General features: G+C 38.7%; 2 protein-coding genes across 5 annotated transcripts in view; one reads left to right on the forward strand and one right to left on the reverse strand.

The window, feature by feature from the left end:
- Window positions 1-14,485, forward strand: part of LOC139143798 (multiple epidermal growth factor-like domains protein 6) — a 435,859-nt gene that overhangs the window by 79,770 nt on the left and 341,604 nt on the right. The window lies entirely within an intron of this gene.
- The window catches only part of LOC139143796 (uncharacterized), a 49,313-nt gene that overhangs the window by 33,536 nt on the left and 1,292 nt on the right, over window positions 1-14,485 (reverse strand). For all 4 annotated transcript variants that reach the window (XM_070714358.1, XM_070714359.1, XM_070714357.1 and 1 more), the window contains exons 2-5: window positions 12,499-12,581; window positions 10,307-10,777; window positions 9,128-9,592; window positions 7,891-8,352 (exon numbers count right to left, since the gene is read on the reverse strand). In XM_070714358.1, the coding sequence (XP_070570459.1) occupies window positions 7,891-8,352; window positions 9,128-9,592; window positions 10,307-10,777; window positions 12,499-12,581 (1,481 nt within the window). The remainder of the gene's footprint in view (window positions 1-7,890; window positions 8,353-9,127; window positions 9,593-10,306; window positions 10,778-12,498; window positions 12,582-14,485) is intronic.

Raw genomic sequence — 14,485 nt, forward strand, 5'->3', positions numbered from 1 at the left:
ACTAACAATTAATTCTAGTTTATCATGAATCAATACAAACATCGCCAATCTTAACCCCTGGCGCGACACCAAGGGCTGAGCCCTATATAATATTACCAAATATGACGGGCGTAGCACTTGGGGTTACTGAGTTATTGACATAAAAGTATATTTGACGTCAAAGGTCATGGAGATCATATGACATTTTGTCAAACAAATTGTATTTCATAGTTATCCCTATATACCAAAAATCAGACCTCTAGCTCCATTGGCTAGCCCAGAATTAGATATGCGCATAATTAAGTAGGTGAGGAGGTGGTTGGTCATATGACATTTTGTCTAAAAACTTTGTTTCCTTACTTACCCCTATATACAAAAAATCAGACGTCTAGCTCTATTTGGTAGTCCAGAATTACATATGTACATATTTAATGAAGTGCGGGATGATGCCAAGGTCAAAGGTCAAGTACTCTGCTCTGAGCTAGTTGCCAGGCTATGCCAGACAGCCAAGAGGTCATTTGCATGTAATTAGGGTTCCCGAATGTCAAGGTCACATACCCAGCCAATTTTGAGAAGAAGATTGTTAAAGTATTAAGCTTATTTTACTGATTTTTCTATGACCTTTGACCAGTCCTAAACCTATGCAGCTAAGCTATGGCAATGGCTCATTCTGGCCTATGTAAACTGCCGAGAGGGCTTGTGTCTGTTGAACAATGACCAGTGGGCGACCAAGTTGCTGCACATGATCAGCCTTGGCCTGCACCATTTTAAAATCGAGCTTATATGTATTGATCATGTGCATTCTATCATCCAAACATCATATGATATTGAGTCTAGGGTGATAAATTTTCATAATCAAGCCTCTGATGAGAAAATGCTTATTGTTTTGCTTATTGTTTTTAATAAAAAGCACTCAAGCAAAGTATGAGTCATCACCATTTCTATAATTCTTGGCCTATTTTTACGTTAAATCCCTCCAAATGGTGGTTTGGTTTATTACCATGAAAAGTAGTAGTACACTTCACAAGTCATAACAAGCAAATACAAAATTTACATTTCAGTGGTAATGTGGAGCCAGAAAATATAGCTGTTCGCTAGTCGAGCCTGGCCCATTTACAAAATTTAAATTAGTTGGGTTAAACACGTACGCTGTTATACAAAGAGTTCTACAAACATTATTTTATATTTATATGATACAAGTTCGATATCAGAGCGAGGTATTCCTGAAAATTCTTACACAATGATGTGATTGTGATTTAATAGTTCACTGTAGGTATTCCTGTAACAGATACTCTCTCAGTGCTTTTGTAAAGCTATGCCTGGAAGTATGAACTTTAATTACAATAGGTAACGAGTTCCATAATTGAGCACCCGTAACGAAATTGCCGATTGACTTTTACATGTGTACATTTTCGGCAATGTTAAATTCATCCCTACTTTTTGACGGGTGTCATAACAATGATCCACAACTTGGAAATAGTCTATCATGGGATGTGGTACATTTTGCTGATATAAATCAAATACAAAATTACCAACAAGCAGCTTGTAAAGCTTATAAACATCTAAGATGCGTAATTTAAAAAATAAAGGTAATGACGGCGTTCTTAATCCGGAAAAAGTCATTGTTCGCATACACATTTTCTGCGTGATAAGAATGGAATTTAAATAGGATGAATACGTATTTCCCATACTTCTAAACCATATGTAATGTATGGTTGTATAAATGATTTATAAAGTAATACTAATACATTTTGTGGTACAAAATTTCTTATTCTAAAAAGAATTCCTGCCTTCATTCTAATTAGTGCGTTGACTCTAGTAATATGTTGTTTCCAAGCTAGGTTCTCATCTATATTTACACCAACAAATGACGCTTGATCAGACTGAATTAAAGGCACACTTTTAACACAAATATTACCATGTAAATACACCGATTTACGTTTCTGGTGAAAAAATACATAGGTGGTCTTCTTAATATTTATAGTGAGCTTTTTTGCATCACACCAACAGGTTACATCTCTCAACTGGCTTTCTACTAGTGAAAGGTCTATACATTTCGTATCACTCGAGTATGTGTGGAAAAGATTCGAATCATCTGCAAACAATCGAAAATCAAAGTAGTCAGATGAATTAGGTAGGTCATTTATGTAAATCAAAAACAGGGTCGGTCCAAGTATTGATCCCTGAGGCACTCCACACGTAACTGGCAATTTCATAGAACTAATACCATCTGCTGAAACATATTGGAATCTCTGATTTAAATAATCAGTAAACCAACGAATGGGGTTTCCTCTGACACCATAATTATGGAGCTTTGATAAAAGAATAGAGTGGTCAATGGTGTCAAACGCTTTGGCGAAGTCTAGAAAAATTCCTATTGTAGTATTTCCCTTGTCAATTTGTTGCGTCAAATTGTTCAGTAAATTAATTAATGACAGTTTTGCACTGTGTTTCTCTCGAAATCCATACTGATGTTTGTAGAGGAGATTATACTTATTTAAAAACGTAACTAATCGATTGTTTACAATCCTCTCCAAGATTTTGCTAAGAAGTGGTAGCACAGAGATAGGTCGATAATTTCCAGGAATGTCTCTTGACCCTTTCTTAAAAATTGGAACTACTCGGGCTACTTTTAGGGCATTTGGGACTCGACAACTTGTAAAAGATAGATTGAAAATATAACAAAGAGGTCCAGAAATGTGTTCTGCAGCATTGACAACAGTTTTGCAGACACATTGTCATAACCAACAGCTTTTTTCATGTCAAGCCTGTTCAGTTGACTAACAATTTCAGCTTCACATGTAGGAAATAGAAAAAAAGACTGATTTGAGGGGTGTGAGAGAAACTCCTCATATGAAGAACTAGAGCTACAAATTTTACTCGCCAAGCCGGGACCAATACCCGTAAAAAACTTGTTAAAACCATCTACAATATCTTGAGGGTTATTGTAAGTTAACGGAGTACCCTCATCTGCATTTACAATGAGCTGGTCAGGCAAACAAGTACATGGCTTTCTGTTACGAGAGCCAAGCACTTCATTGATGGTATTCCAAGTTGCTTTTGAATTTCCATGATTTTCCCTGAAAAGAGTAGCGTAGTAATCTCTTTTTGCAAACCTTAAAACTGTTGTCAGTGCATTTCTATAACGTTTATACTTTGAGACTTTGCTCATTTCATGACCTGATTTAATAACCTCAGCATATAAAGAGTGTTTTTTGTTAATCGACTTTCTTATTGATTTAGTAATCCATGGTTTACGTTTTAAGACCGATTTAAGTGACCGTGATACTATTGGAGCATGTCTATTACAGCATTCAATAAAAATTGAAAGAAAATTATTATAAGCTTCATTTACATCATTATGCATGTAAACCTTGTTCCAAGTTTGTCTTGACAGCTCTTGTCTGAAATTATCTGGAGAGAAATTCTTATAACTTCTATAAAATACTGTAGGTCTGAGATACACCACTATTGGTGTGGATATTCTCAAAGATTGTGAACACTGGTAGATGGTCGGAGATATCTCCAACTAAAGTACCAGAGTAGACTGGACAATGGTTTATATTTGTATAAATATGGTCAATAATTGTTTTGGAGGTATTTGTAATTCGTGTTGGCGTTAAAATGAGCTGTTTAAGATCTAAACATGTCAATTTCGTATAAAACTGTTCTACACTATTATCTTGTTTTGAGAAGTCCATATTTAGATCACCAATTAGAATGCAATGTGTTTTGTCAAGTTTGATACTATCCAGTACTTCTAAAATACTATTTTCAAATTCTCTTATGCTTGTATTTGGTTTTCTATATATGATACCTATAATGAAAGAGTAATTTTTATCACAAACTTCTAGCCACAGTGACTCCGAGTGCAACACTCGAAAAGATAATACTCTATATTTTAGAGAACTATGGATGTAAGCAGCAACACCACCTCCCCTTCCCATTTCTCGACAGTTGTATTCCAATGCATAAGAGTTCAGATTGAACATGTCACTGTTAGTCATATTCCAGGTTTCAGAGACTCCTATAATTTTAAACTTCTCATTCAATAAGTCTTCGTGCAAAAGTTTGAAATCTTCGAAATTTCTATTCAGTGAGCGTACATTTACATGGGAAATTGCTAAAGACTGATCGAGTTTAGAATTAAAAGTGTCATTGAAATAGGAGGGAGTAATGGGAGCGTCCATACATTCAACTCTCTGGATATTCTCATTTACAAAAGTATCCATACTAAACTTAAATCACTCAAAAATTTTAAATAACTATTTCAAATTTTTGACATATTTCAAGTCGAAACTCTCTTCATCAGATCTCTCTCGTTACGAATCAATATTGACCGCATACCTTGATCTTTTTTAAGAATTTATATCTCAAAGCTTTCCGCTTTTCATTGGATTATCTAAGTAAACTGCGTCTATATGTTGTCAAATTCTCATTAACAAAAATATTATTCTTAACTGTGTAACCCAACATGTCCGTTGTCGTGTTTTTTATCTTCTTTCTGTCCTTATATATCTTGTCACGTTTCTGTCGCCTTGTAAATCGTACAATAATCGGTCTTGGTCTTGGTCTTCGCTGTTCTGTGTCGCCTCTTTCTTGAGCTTGTGCATCTTGTCGTCCAACTCGATGTATTACTTCTATGTCTTCTTGTACAATGTCTCCGTCGATTTTTTTCAGTACTTGCATCGCCACGTTATCGATATTCTCGTCAGGGATTTCAGGGATACCATGTAGTTCCAGATTTCCCCTTCTACTGTACTGATTTTGTTCCTCAACTTCTCTTTCTAGCTCAGTCAATCTTTTCTCCAGGTTTTCATTTCTTTGTAGCAATTGTATATTTTGGTCTCTAGTGACTCCACCTTGCCTTTCAATTCTTCAAAAATGTTGTTGAAGAATTCTAGTGACGTTGATATTGTCTTCTGTGTTTCTTGAACTTCCTGCATTGCAGACTGAAGAGCGGGCAAACATCTTAGCTGAGTATGAATGTCTGTTAGCTGGTTGTTGATATGCATTATGGCAGTATCTGGTGGAGTTGTTGCATTGGCAGCGTCTTCTGAACTTTTCTTTCTAGCTGTTGGAAAGCGTCTCTGTTTGCACTCCAGGCACAGATACAAGTCGCCTTGTGTGAATGTCACACCTCTCTTCCTTGGGCAGTCGTGGCACTGAGGCATTTTAGCTTCTGATTTACATACAGATGACAGACTGGAATGTTTGCATACAGATGGAATAAATCTGAATGCAGAACAATAGGTTTTCAAACGTACTTGACTCAGTTCACAGATCACCAGAGGATATCAATATCGAAATCCTCAATTTTCATCATTTTTGGCAAGGAAATTACTGTTCTTTGCACAGTATATGACGCTCGGAACATTCACAAACACGTTGCTGTGAGCATTGCTGGGAGCTTATCTACCCATCTTGACCATTTTTGGAATGGTACAGTCCAAAAGAGTCAGTTACTTGGCAGAAAAGTGTCCACAAAAATGCACAAAATAATCAATTAAAAATTCTAATTTCAGTTAGTTTTATTTGATCAGCTTGATGTGAACAAATCCCCATCTTCATACGTGGAGTCAAGTTGAAGCCAACTGTATGCAACCGTCATGCAGGGATTCTCAAGTTCAAACGGTTTACAGACACATTTGGTGTTCTCTATCCTTCCATCCATCCATCTGTCTATCTATCTATCTATCTATCCCTCCATCCATCCATCCATCCATCCATCTATCTATCTATCTACCTATCTATCTATCTATCTATCTATCTATCTATCTATCTATCCATCCATCCATCCATCCATCCATCCATCCATCCATCCATCCATCCATCCATCCATCCATCCATCCATCCTCTCTCTATCTATCTATCCACACTACGAGGCATCCGATGCCTATTGCATTACTGCCTACGGAAATCATGCTTAAAACTCCATGCAACACAGTGTACCATATGGCCTCTTGTTTGTAGAATTTATATTCATCAGTTAAAGGCCTCGGGTACATCTCCAGCTCAGATTTCACTCTTAAGGTTCCCAGACAAGAAATTTCCCTTTTTAATCTAACATTCTCTGGTGCCTAATAAGCTCAGAACCCCAGTAAATTATACATTTGCTGAAAGCCTAGATATAGGGGAATATTTTAGCAACCACAGTGTCACGATTGCTTACATAACTATCACGTGACAGGTGACACACTTCGGAAGATCCTTAGAACAGCTTACACTCACACAAATTTCAGCCACACATCTCAAAGCATTGAAGCAAACCGTAGGAAAACAGATTTTAAAATGTTATGGAAATTATCTCTCACGTGATTGTTATGTAAACAATGGTGAAATTAGGGTAACCAAAATGTTTCCCTATATCTAGGCTTTCCGAAAATACATAATTTAAAGGGGTTCTGATGCTTTTTAAGCACTAGAGAGTTGTTTGCTTGAAAAGGTCATTTCTTGCCTTGGAAACTTAAGATGATCGACAGCAAATAATGAGTACTGGTGATTTAAATGTTTTTCTAACGTTGCACTACACAGATAGGTATATTATTCATCTAGTATCCAAAACAATCATCACCCTGACACGAGAAGCTCGATTGAAGTATAGCTTTACTTTAACAATCATTTTGATATAATTTTCTAAAATAGGGGAATACTTGCTCACCTATATCCAAATCGGGACAGCTCTTATTCCCTATCTTGTCACCGAATAGCTCGCAGACGATGTTATTGTCCGTCACAGTCTCTGTGTAAGGGGCGTTTGTTCCTTTGGCGATTTCAAGGCACAGACTTTGATACGCCTTACACATCATGGTGTCTGCAGGCAGCTTACATGTCGCAGCTATACCGTTTGTAGTTAAGGTATCGCCGTAGATAAGGCCAAGCTGGAGGTTGGTGTCAATGCCAAATTCATCATGCACACAACCGTCTCTGTGGCCTGTCCGAGGTCATGCGGGTGATTGCTCAAGTAAATCTTAAAGTCGTAGTTGTCGGGGCCGGCTGAATCGAGAATCGGATCGTCGCCTAGATTAGCAATGAGTGCGTCGACAGTGACAGTGTTGTCCACACCGATGTTGTACACGGTATTCTGCCAGTCGACTATTTCAAAGGTTTGGATCTGTAAATCTGCATATCAAAGGGAAAAATATCACTCACATTTACCTGGTTACGACATACCATACCGAAGATGACAGTGTCTTCCCCTTATGGAGTAATGCGCTCTCCACGGGAGAAAGATTATTATCAAATGGGCGTAATGAGATGTCGAAAAAACGAACTTTGTTAGACAATCATCACAGTGATGCAGCCCTCCGACAAACAATGTACTTGTTTGTTGTTCACTACCAATTCAAGGCTTCAAATAAGACCCCTGTCCCTTTTTCTCTCCGTTTATCCAGTTGGACAGTGGCATCATCAATTCAAGTAGGGTTGCCAAACGTTTTACTAAGTCACACCATCACTTTTATTCTGAAACATGCTTACAATTCCACCCTTTCTAAAAGCATGTAAGATTATGCAATCTGCTTAAAACACACCAAGGGCAATCTGCGCAAATTACTCTGGTCACCAGAAAATCGACGACTCACAGGGACTTTACTTGTTCGGATTTTAAATTCTATGGTAAATCTGGGCAAGTGCTACAAATTTTGTTTCAAAAACAGCACGCAACACACTATATCATGACCTCTTATTTGTATAATTTTCATTCACCAGTTAAAGGCAATCGGTGGCAAATAAAGAGCAAGTTATGATTTAAATGACTGTCACATTAAAAGTTAAACTGCACTGATAGGTGTTATATGTATTAACAAACATATTTATCATCACCCCGACGCGGGAAAACTTGATTTAAGTATAGCTTTACTGAACCACCATTCTAATACTGTATCCTAAAACATGGGAATACTTGCTCACCTATATCCAAATCGGGACAGCTCTTATTCCCTATCTTGTCGCCGAATAGCTCGCAGACGATGTTATTGTCCGTCACGGTCTCTGTGTAGGGGGCGTTCGCTCCTCTGACGATTTCAAGGCACAGGCTTTGATACGCCCTACACATCTCGGTGTCCGCAGGCAGCTTACACGTCGCAACTATACCGTTTGTAGTTAAGGTGTTGCCGTAGATAAGGCCTTCCATGAGGTTGGTTGTCAATGCCAAAGTCATCGTGCAGTCGACCGTCTCTGTGGCCTCTCCGACGTCCAGCGGATGATTGCTCAAGTAAATATTGAAATCGTAGTTGTCGGGTCCGGTTGAATCGAGGATCGGATCGTCGCCCAGATTAGCAATGAGTGCGTCGACAGTGATCGTGTTGTCCACACCGATGTTGTACACGGTATTCTGCCAGTCGACTACTTCAAAAGTTTCGATCCGTAAGTCTGCATGCCAAAGGAAAAATATATCACTCACATTTGGCTGGTTCAAAAACACTGTACCGAAGATGATATTGTCTTCTTAACCTTACGGAGTAATGCGCTCGTGCAAATTAAAGGCAAGTGTGTTATAAACATACAATTTGCTTAAAAATAAACTAATTATAATAATAACTATAACTCTGTCCTCATGAAACTGAGTCAAATACATTGTGAATTTGAACCTGAAATATATTTTAATGACATTATTAAACAATAACAGATATTACTTCAAGTACAATATATTTTACTTCAGTGTCGTGCATCTCGCAATCGTTGGGCAAAAGGAAAAAGAAAAGCTACATCTGTCTGACGATTACAAGAAGCCTGAAACTCAGGTAGCAGATAATATTACTTTGTACTGGAAGCAATTTAAGTTATTGTCTGTAGCTCTGCTTTAGGTTTGTTTTGCTCTAGTATGTCATGCAATAATCGCGCTCAATTTAACATTTTCAAATGGTCACATTTACCTCTTCTGGAATTTTAACATTTAGTAAGGTTTTGTTTCTCATCCTGCCATTCTTGCGAACACTTCGAGGCGGCGCGGTTTGTTTTCATTGTATTTTTTCCTTTCGAGCTGACGAGAAAAGTTTCGACACACGAACAACAAATAGGACTGTTTTACCTTGCGTCATAGACCGTTGAGCAAGAGGGTCTATACTTGCATCGAGCATTGGTCATTACGACACACATAGAGAGAGATGAGCTTGTTCTACGTCATGTGACATAAAATTTCACATACCTATGCCATTGACGGGGCACCCATATTTGAAACCAGCTTTGCCATCACTCACAGCACCAAACTGAAGGCAGTAGTCATTGTTGGTGATGTCGAAGTCCGTGTAATTTCCAGTGCTATCTTGTATGTCTAAGCAGACGTGAGCAATCTTCGAACATTTCTCATTGTCTGTCGGGAGCGTTATACTCGAGACGAATGCCTCCAACGTCATGGGCGTATCGGGGGCTACATCATCTGTGTACCGGATGCTGATATCGTCTTGACGCTCTTTCACGCTTGCAGACTCCAACTGAGCGCTGTCAGTGAGGTAGACTATCGGATAGAGTGCAAAATCACCTCCATGGCGTCTGTTCAAGGTGATGCCGCCTGTATTTATGATTGTGGCGTTAAAGGTTATATTGTTCGCATCACCAACCAGGTAGGTGACGTCATTAGGAGCAGAAACAACCGCATGAGTTGTGTCGATATCTATAGTAATTAGGGGAGAAAAACCTTGATTTCATTTTGTATGTATGTATGTATGTATGTATGTATGTATGTATGTATGTATGTATGTGTGTGTGTGTGTGTGTGTATGTATGTATGTATGTATGTATGTATGTATGTATGTATGTATGTATGTATGTATGTATGTATGTATGTATGTATGTATATGTATGTATGATTGTATGTATGTATGTATGTATTTTGAATGTATGTATGTATATATGTATGTGTGTATGTGTGTGTGTGTGTGCGTACGTGTATGCGTGCGTGCTTGCGTGCGTGCTTGCGTGCGTGGGTGCATGCATGCATGCATGCATGCGTGCATGCATGCATGTATGTATGTATGTATGTATGTATGTATGTATGTATGTATGTATGTATGTATGTATGTATGTATGTATGTATGTATGTATGTATGTATGTATGTATGTATCTATGTATCTATGTATCTATCGATGTATCTATGTATCTATCGATGTATCTATTTCTCAGTGCAGGAACCTGGACAATCATACATCCGTCCTGTCAAAATAACGTGCGCCATTTGCAAGTTTACATCGTCGGAGACATTTATGGCTATTTTCTATCGATTATGTCATCTGTGACCAAATTAGCTGCCATGACGATTGACTGGCAAATGGTGAAAACGCGTGTGCCGTGCCGCGATAGTAACTCGTGCTGATGGGGAGGGCTTACCTATATAACACTTGAATATTCCAATGTTGTCATCATTTAGTGGCAACGCGAATCTCGCACAGTATACGTTGTTGTTCAAATTGGGATCAGTGAAACCTTCTTTGACTAACACGACCTCCACGCAGAAGTAATCCACCTGTTCACAGGCATCCGACGGGATCACTATTTCGACACCATCAAGTGTGAAGCCTCGGACTGCTTGGCTTAGTACCGGTTTTTGGAGATCAGTAACGATGAGTGAGTCCCCCTGTAGATACCCAAGATTCAACGCGAAAGTCGCTTCCGCCTCTCTTTTGTCAGGATCTGATGACAGGTAGGCCTTGATATTGAAATTGAGATCACTTCCGTTTGCAGCTCTGATATCATCTGGACCATTGTTACGAAAATTCACGACAGGGACGCGCCCACTTTGTTGATCTAGTGGTATTATCTCGTTAAAAGCGTTTACCCTCACGTACACCATTTCAACATCTGGTAAGATAAGGAGAACGCAGCAAAAACAAAAGAAAACAATGTACATTTCATTTCAATAGAATCATGTAAATATCCTCTTTAGCGCTCAATTCAAAACACCAACGTACTTCTTGTCTACTCCCTAACCACCACTTATTGCCACATGTACACTTAGGCACAGTTTGAAATCTGCTTCTCCTTTGAATCTGTTCATTTATCTTTATTTATCCTTTCGATGCTACAACATATTCCCGATATAACTCTGCTACCGTCATTATAGTTTTGCCTCGATGACATTGAATCTTTTTTTGTCTTTTCCCTTTCCTTGTTTATTTTATCTTTCATTCTCTGTCCAGTGTCCAAATCTATTTCTCAGCATACATGTGCAGGTATAGATTTTCTGTAATGTGTAAAAATGTTAGAGAAAATTGGCAATTTTTACCATGAAAACACCCTATTTTGTTTAACGGGAATATATTGTGCCATCATTATTATCATTGCAATAGTAACTGCACTGCCCAACTTCCACTTGCAAGTTGAAAACTATAGCGCCCCGTCTAAAAACTGGCAATTTTTGCATCTAGTTATTGACACAGGGAGCGCTTTTCCAAAATTCAATCCCCAACATTCTTTGCATATGCCCTCGTTCATATGCACGACAGTTTTCTCCCTTTTTTATTTTTAGGCGTGATAGCGTGATATTTTGTATCAGTGACAAGGTGGATAATAACACTTTCTGGCTAATAAAAGGGATATATTTTATAAATGGCATGTCATAAAATAATTCCTAGAATGTTTCGTATTTGTTTATTCACGAGCACTCACAAAAACATGGCGGCCCCCATGAATTGGGGCACACTTCCTGTTACTCGCAAAATATATTATGAATCTGCGCATGCGTAGTCAGGACGCCGCTGGCGCGACTGTTACACCACCGCTCATAGTTACTTTGTATTACAGCCGAGTCAGAGTTTAGTTGTATTATTGTCGGGGGTCGCCATGCAGTGAACGAACGGGGCGCAGTGCTCTGCCCGGCAGATGCGGCGCCGGGCAGAGCACTGCACCCCGTTCGTCCACTGCATGGCGACCCCCGACAATAATACAAGTTTTGAGCCATGCCTCTCCCCGGTGCCAGCGGCCTTGGCAAGGTAGCATTAGATTCTTGTTTCCTTTGCACTGTATGAAGTTCTTTGGCAAAAAAAAATCATGATCCACAGAAAAAGAGGTGTACATACGCCAGAAGCAGTACGTGAGAAAGTTGTCGAAATGTATGGGGATTGAAAGTCAGAAAATCTTTACCCTACACACACAGACACTAATCAGTTCCTATCGGCCTGCAGGCTTTATTGCTTTATCTCAACAATAACAGTGAAAGCCTACTGTGAAACAACACTATCATCGGTCTGTTGTTTGCCACAACTCGACTAAAATTACCGATCCTGTAGTAAATTTTGAAACAACTTTATAAACCAATTACACAAGAGTGATAACATTTAGATCAATTTCACTGTCCATTCTTATCTGCAAAAGACAATAAGTGTTTCTACCAAAAGACTCTTTTATCAAAATTGCCAGGCAAACACATGATGATGGTGATAATGATGATGATGATGATGATGATCATCATCATCATCATCATCATCATCATGTATGAGGTTTCTTCTGTTGCTTCTCTGCTAGGTGACTGGATACCGTAGGCTGTGAGTCGAACCGGATTGAAAACATCGTATTACATATACCTGCTTCTTCAGCGTGACAAATCACCAGACAGGTCAAAAAGAGAATGAGCACCGGACTAACCACCGTTGCGTGTTTCTTCATCCTGAACGGGAAGGAGAACATAAATGTCTCATTTAGCAAACAGGACTACACCTGCCAATGTTTCATCACCTACACTTGGCAAGCGTTCATAGTCTACAATAAATTCCTTCTGGTAGTGTGATTTCATTGAAGCAAACCACAAAGCGGTTTCTAGTTTATCACACGGAGTTCATGGTGTTTGATATTTATAGTCTACGCTGATTCGTTCGGTTGATATTACAAAATAGAATTATCGCGGAAAAAGACACCATTGAAAAAGTTGATATACTCGGTCATAAAATGGCCAGGAACAGAGCTATTTTTCGAAAAGTGTCATGTCAAGTACTGGGGGTTAATGCTATCCCTAATCATGGTAGATTTCGGATGAAGTTTGTCAAACCCTAACGATATCGGTCGTCATCATCAGGTTTGTTAAGAGAGAATATTGAGAGAGAGAGAGAGAGAGAGAGAGAGAGAGAGAGAGAGAGAGTTTTTACTCGCCGGTTTTTGGCGAGCAACAGTGTTGTCTGCACAGTTGGACCTAGTGGTCATTATGTCGTTACGCTACTGAGAACGGGGCTCATCAGAATTCAGCACTGGCAAATGAATAAACACAGCTAATGGCTCAGTGACCGCGACGTTTCAGAAGCTCTGTGTATTCCTCTCATTTTCTAGGGATCGGTGAGGCGATAAAGACAGCAGATGTCAGTTTCGATGACCTCGTGTTTACACATTCTTTTTAACGATGTACACTTTCGGAATAGAACCAAAGTGAGTCATTCTGGTTCAAATATATTATATATTTCCTGACAACATAGACATCTTTGAACAGAACTCAGTAGTAGAATAATTGCCAGTGTTTTACTCAAACAAATAATTGTAAGGTGTGAGCTGGTAAAAAAAAACCAAACAACAAACAAACAAACCAACCAACAAACAAACAAACACAAATTTGAATTTCAAGTATCTGTAATTTGTTACTCTTTAGACAAACTTTGCTCAGTGATCCCTCATTTTTATTCTTGGTTTGGGAAGAGACTGGTAAGTTTCACCGAGGAAAGTTTGAGCAAAGATTCTTTCACTTTCAAAGCTACACGAATATGTTGTGTTGCGGACGGCGATAAATTAAAAAGTTACAGTCTGCAGAACGGTGTTTTCTGTATCTTCGTTTTTGGCGGGCGCAATCAATCTGACATGTCAGACAATGTCACATCGTTCCAATTTATTTGGAGTCCCATCGTGTAGACCCCTTTGCTGTCTTACTGGAAGACAACAATAGCCACAACACTTAAGACCGACCAGTGTGAGAAAACTTATTTTGGTATGGCAGTTCAAATATTTGCATCACAATCACGTGAAAGTGGAATGGGGGATTGGACATTATATAAGCTTAGGCAGGTCAAACTCTGAAGCCTGACCTCACATAACTTACCGGGTAGCTTGAGTGTATCGACTATATGCATAGCTTCTTTTTGTTCTCCCCACTGACCTTACATGGCCTCTCTATTGAACTAGGGGTCAAATAGTCCGGCTACACCCTGATTTGTTTTCTATAGCGTTAAGAGACAGTTCCAAACCATTGTACGTGCAGTTATGTAAAATTGTCAAAAACACTGATAATATAAAAAGTAAAAGGCTACTTCTACACCGGTCATTATAATATTTAAATGCGTTAAAATGTTAATCAAAAGACGGGAAATATCTTGCATTTTCAGTTGTATAGACATTTTTAGGCAATACAAATCAGAGTTTTCTTTGCAACAATAATCGTGCAGACAATGTTAAATTCTTGCGAATATATTAAAGGAAACAAGAAGCCTATACATCAACTCACACCTGCAGCACATAAACATGGATAACATTTCTTGAGTTTCCTAAATCTTACCGCGGATTATTAATACCATACTTTCAAGTGTGGAAATATTC

The sequence above is a fragment of the Ptychodera flava genome, chromosome 11 (genome assembly GCF_041260155.1).
Source record: "Ptychodera flava strain L36383 chromosome 11, AS_Pfla_20210202, whole genome shotgun sequence".
NCBI classification, from domain to species: Eukaryota; Metazoa; Hemichordata; class Enteropneusta; family Ptychoderidae; genus Ptychodera; species Ptychodera flava.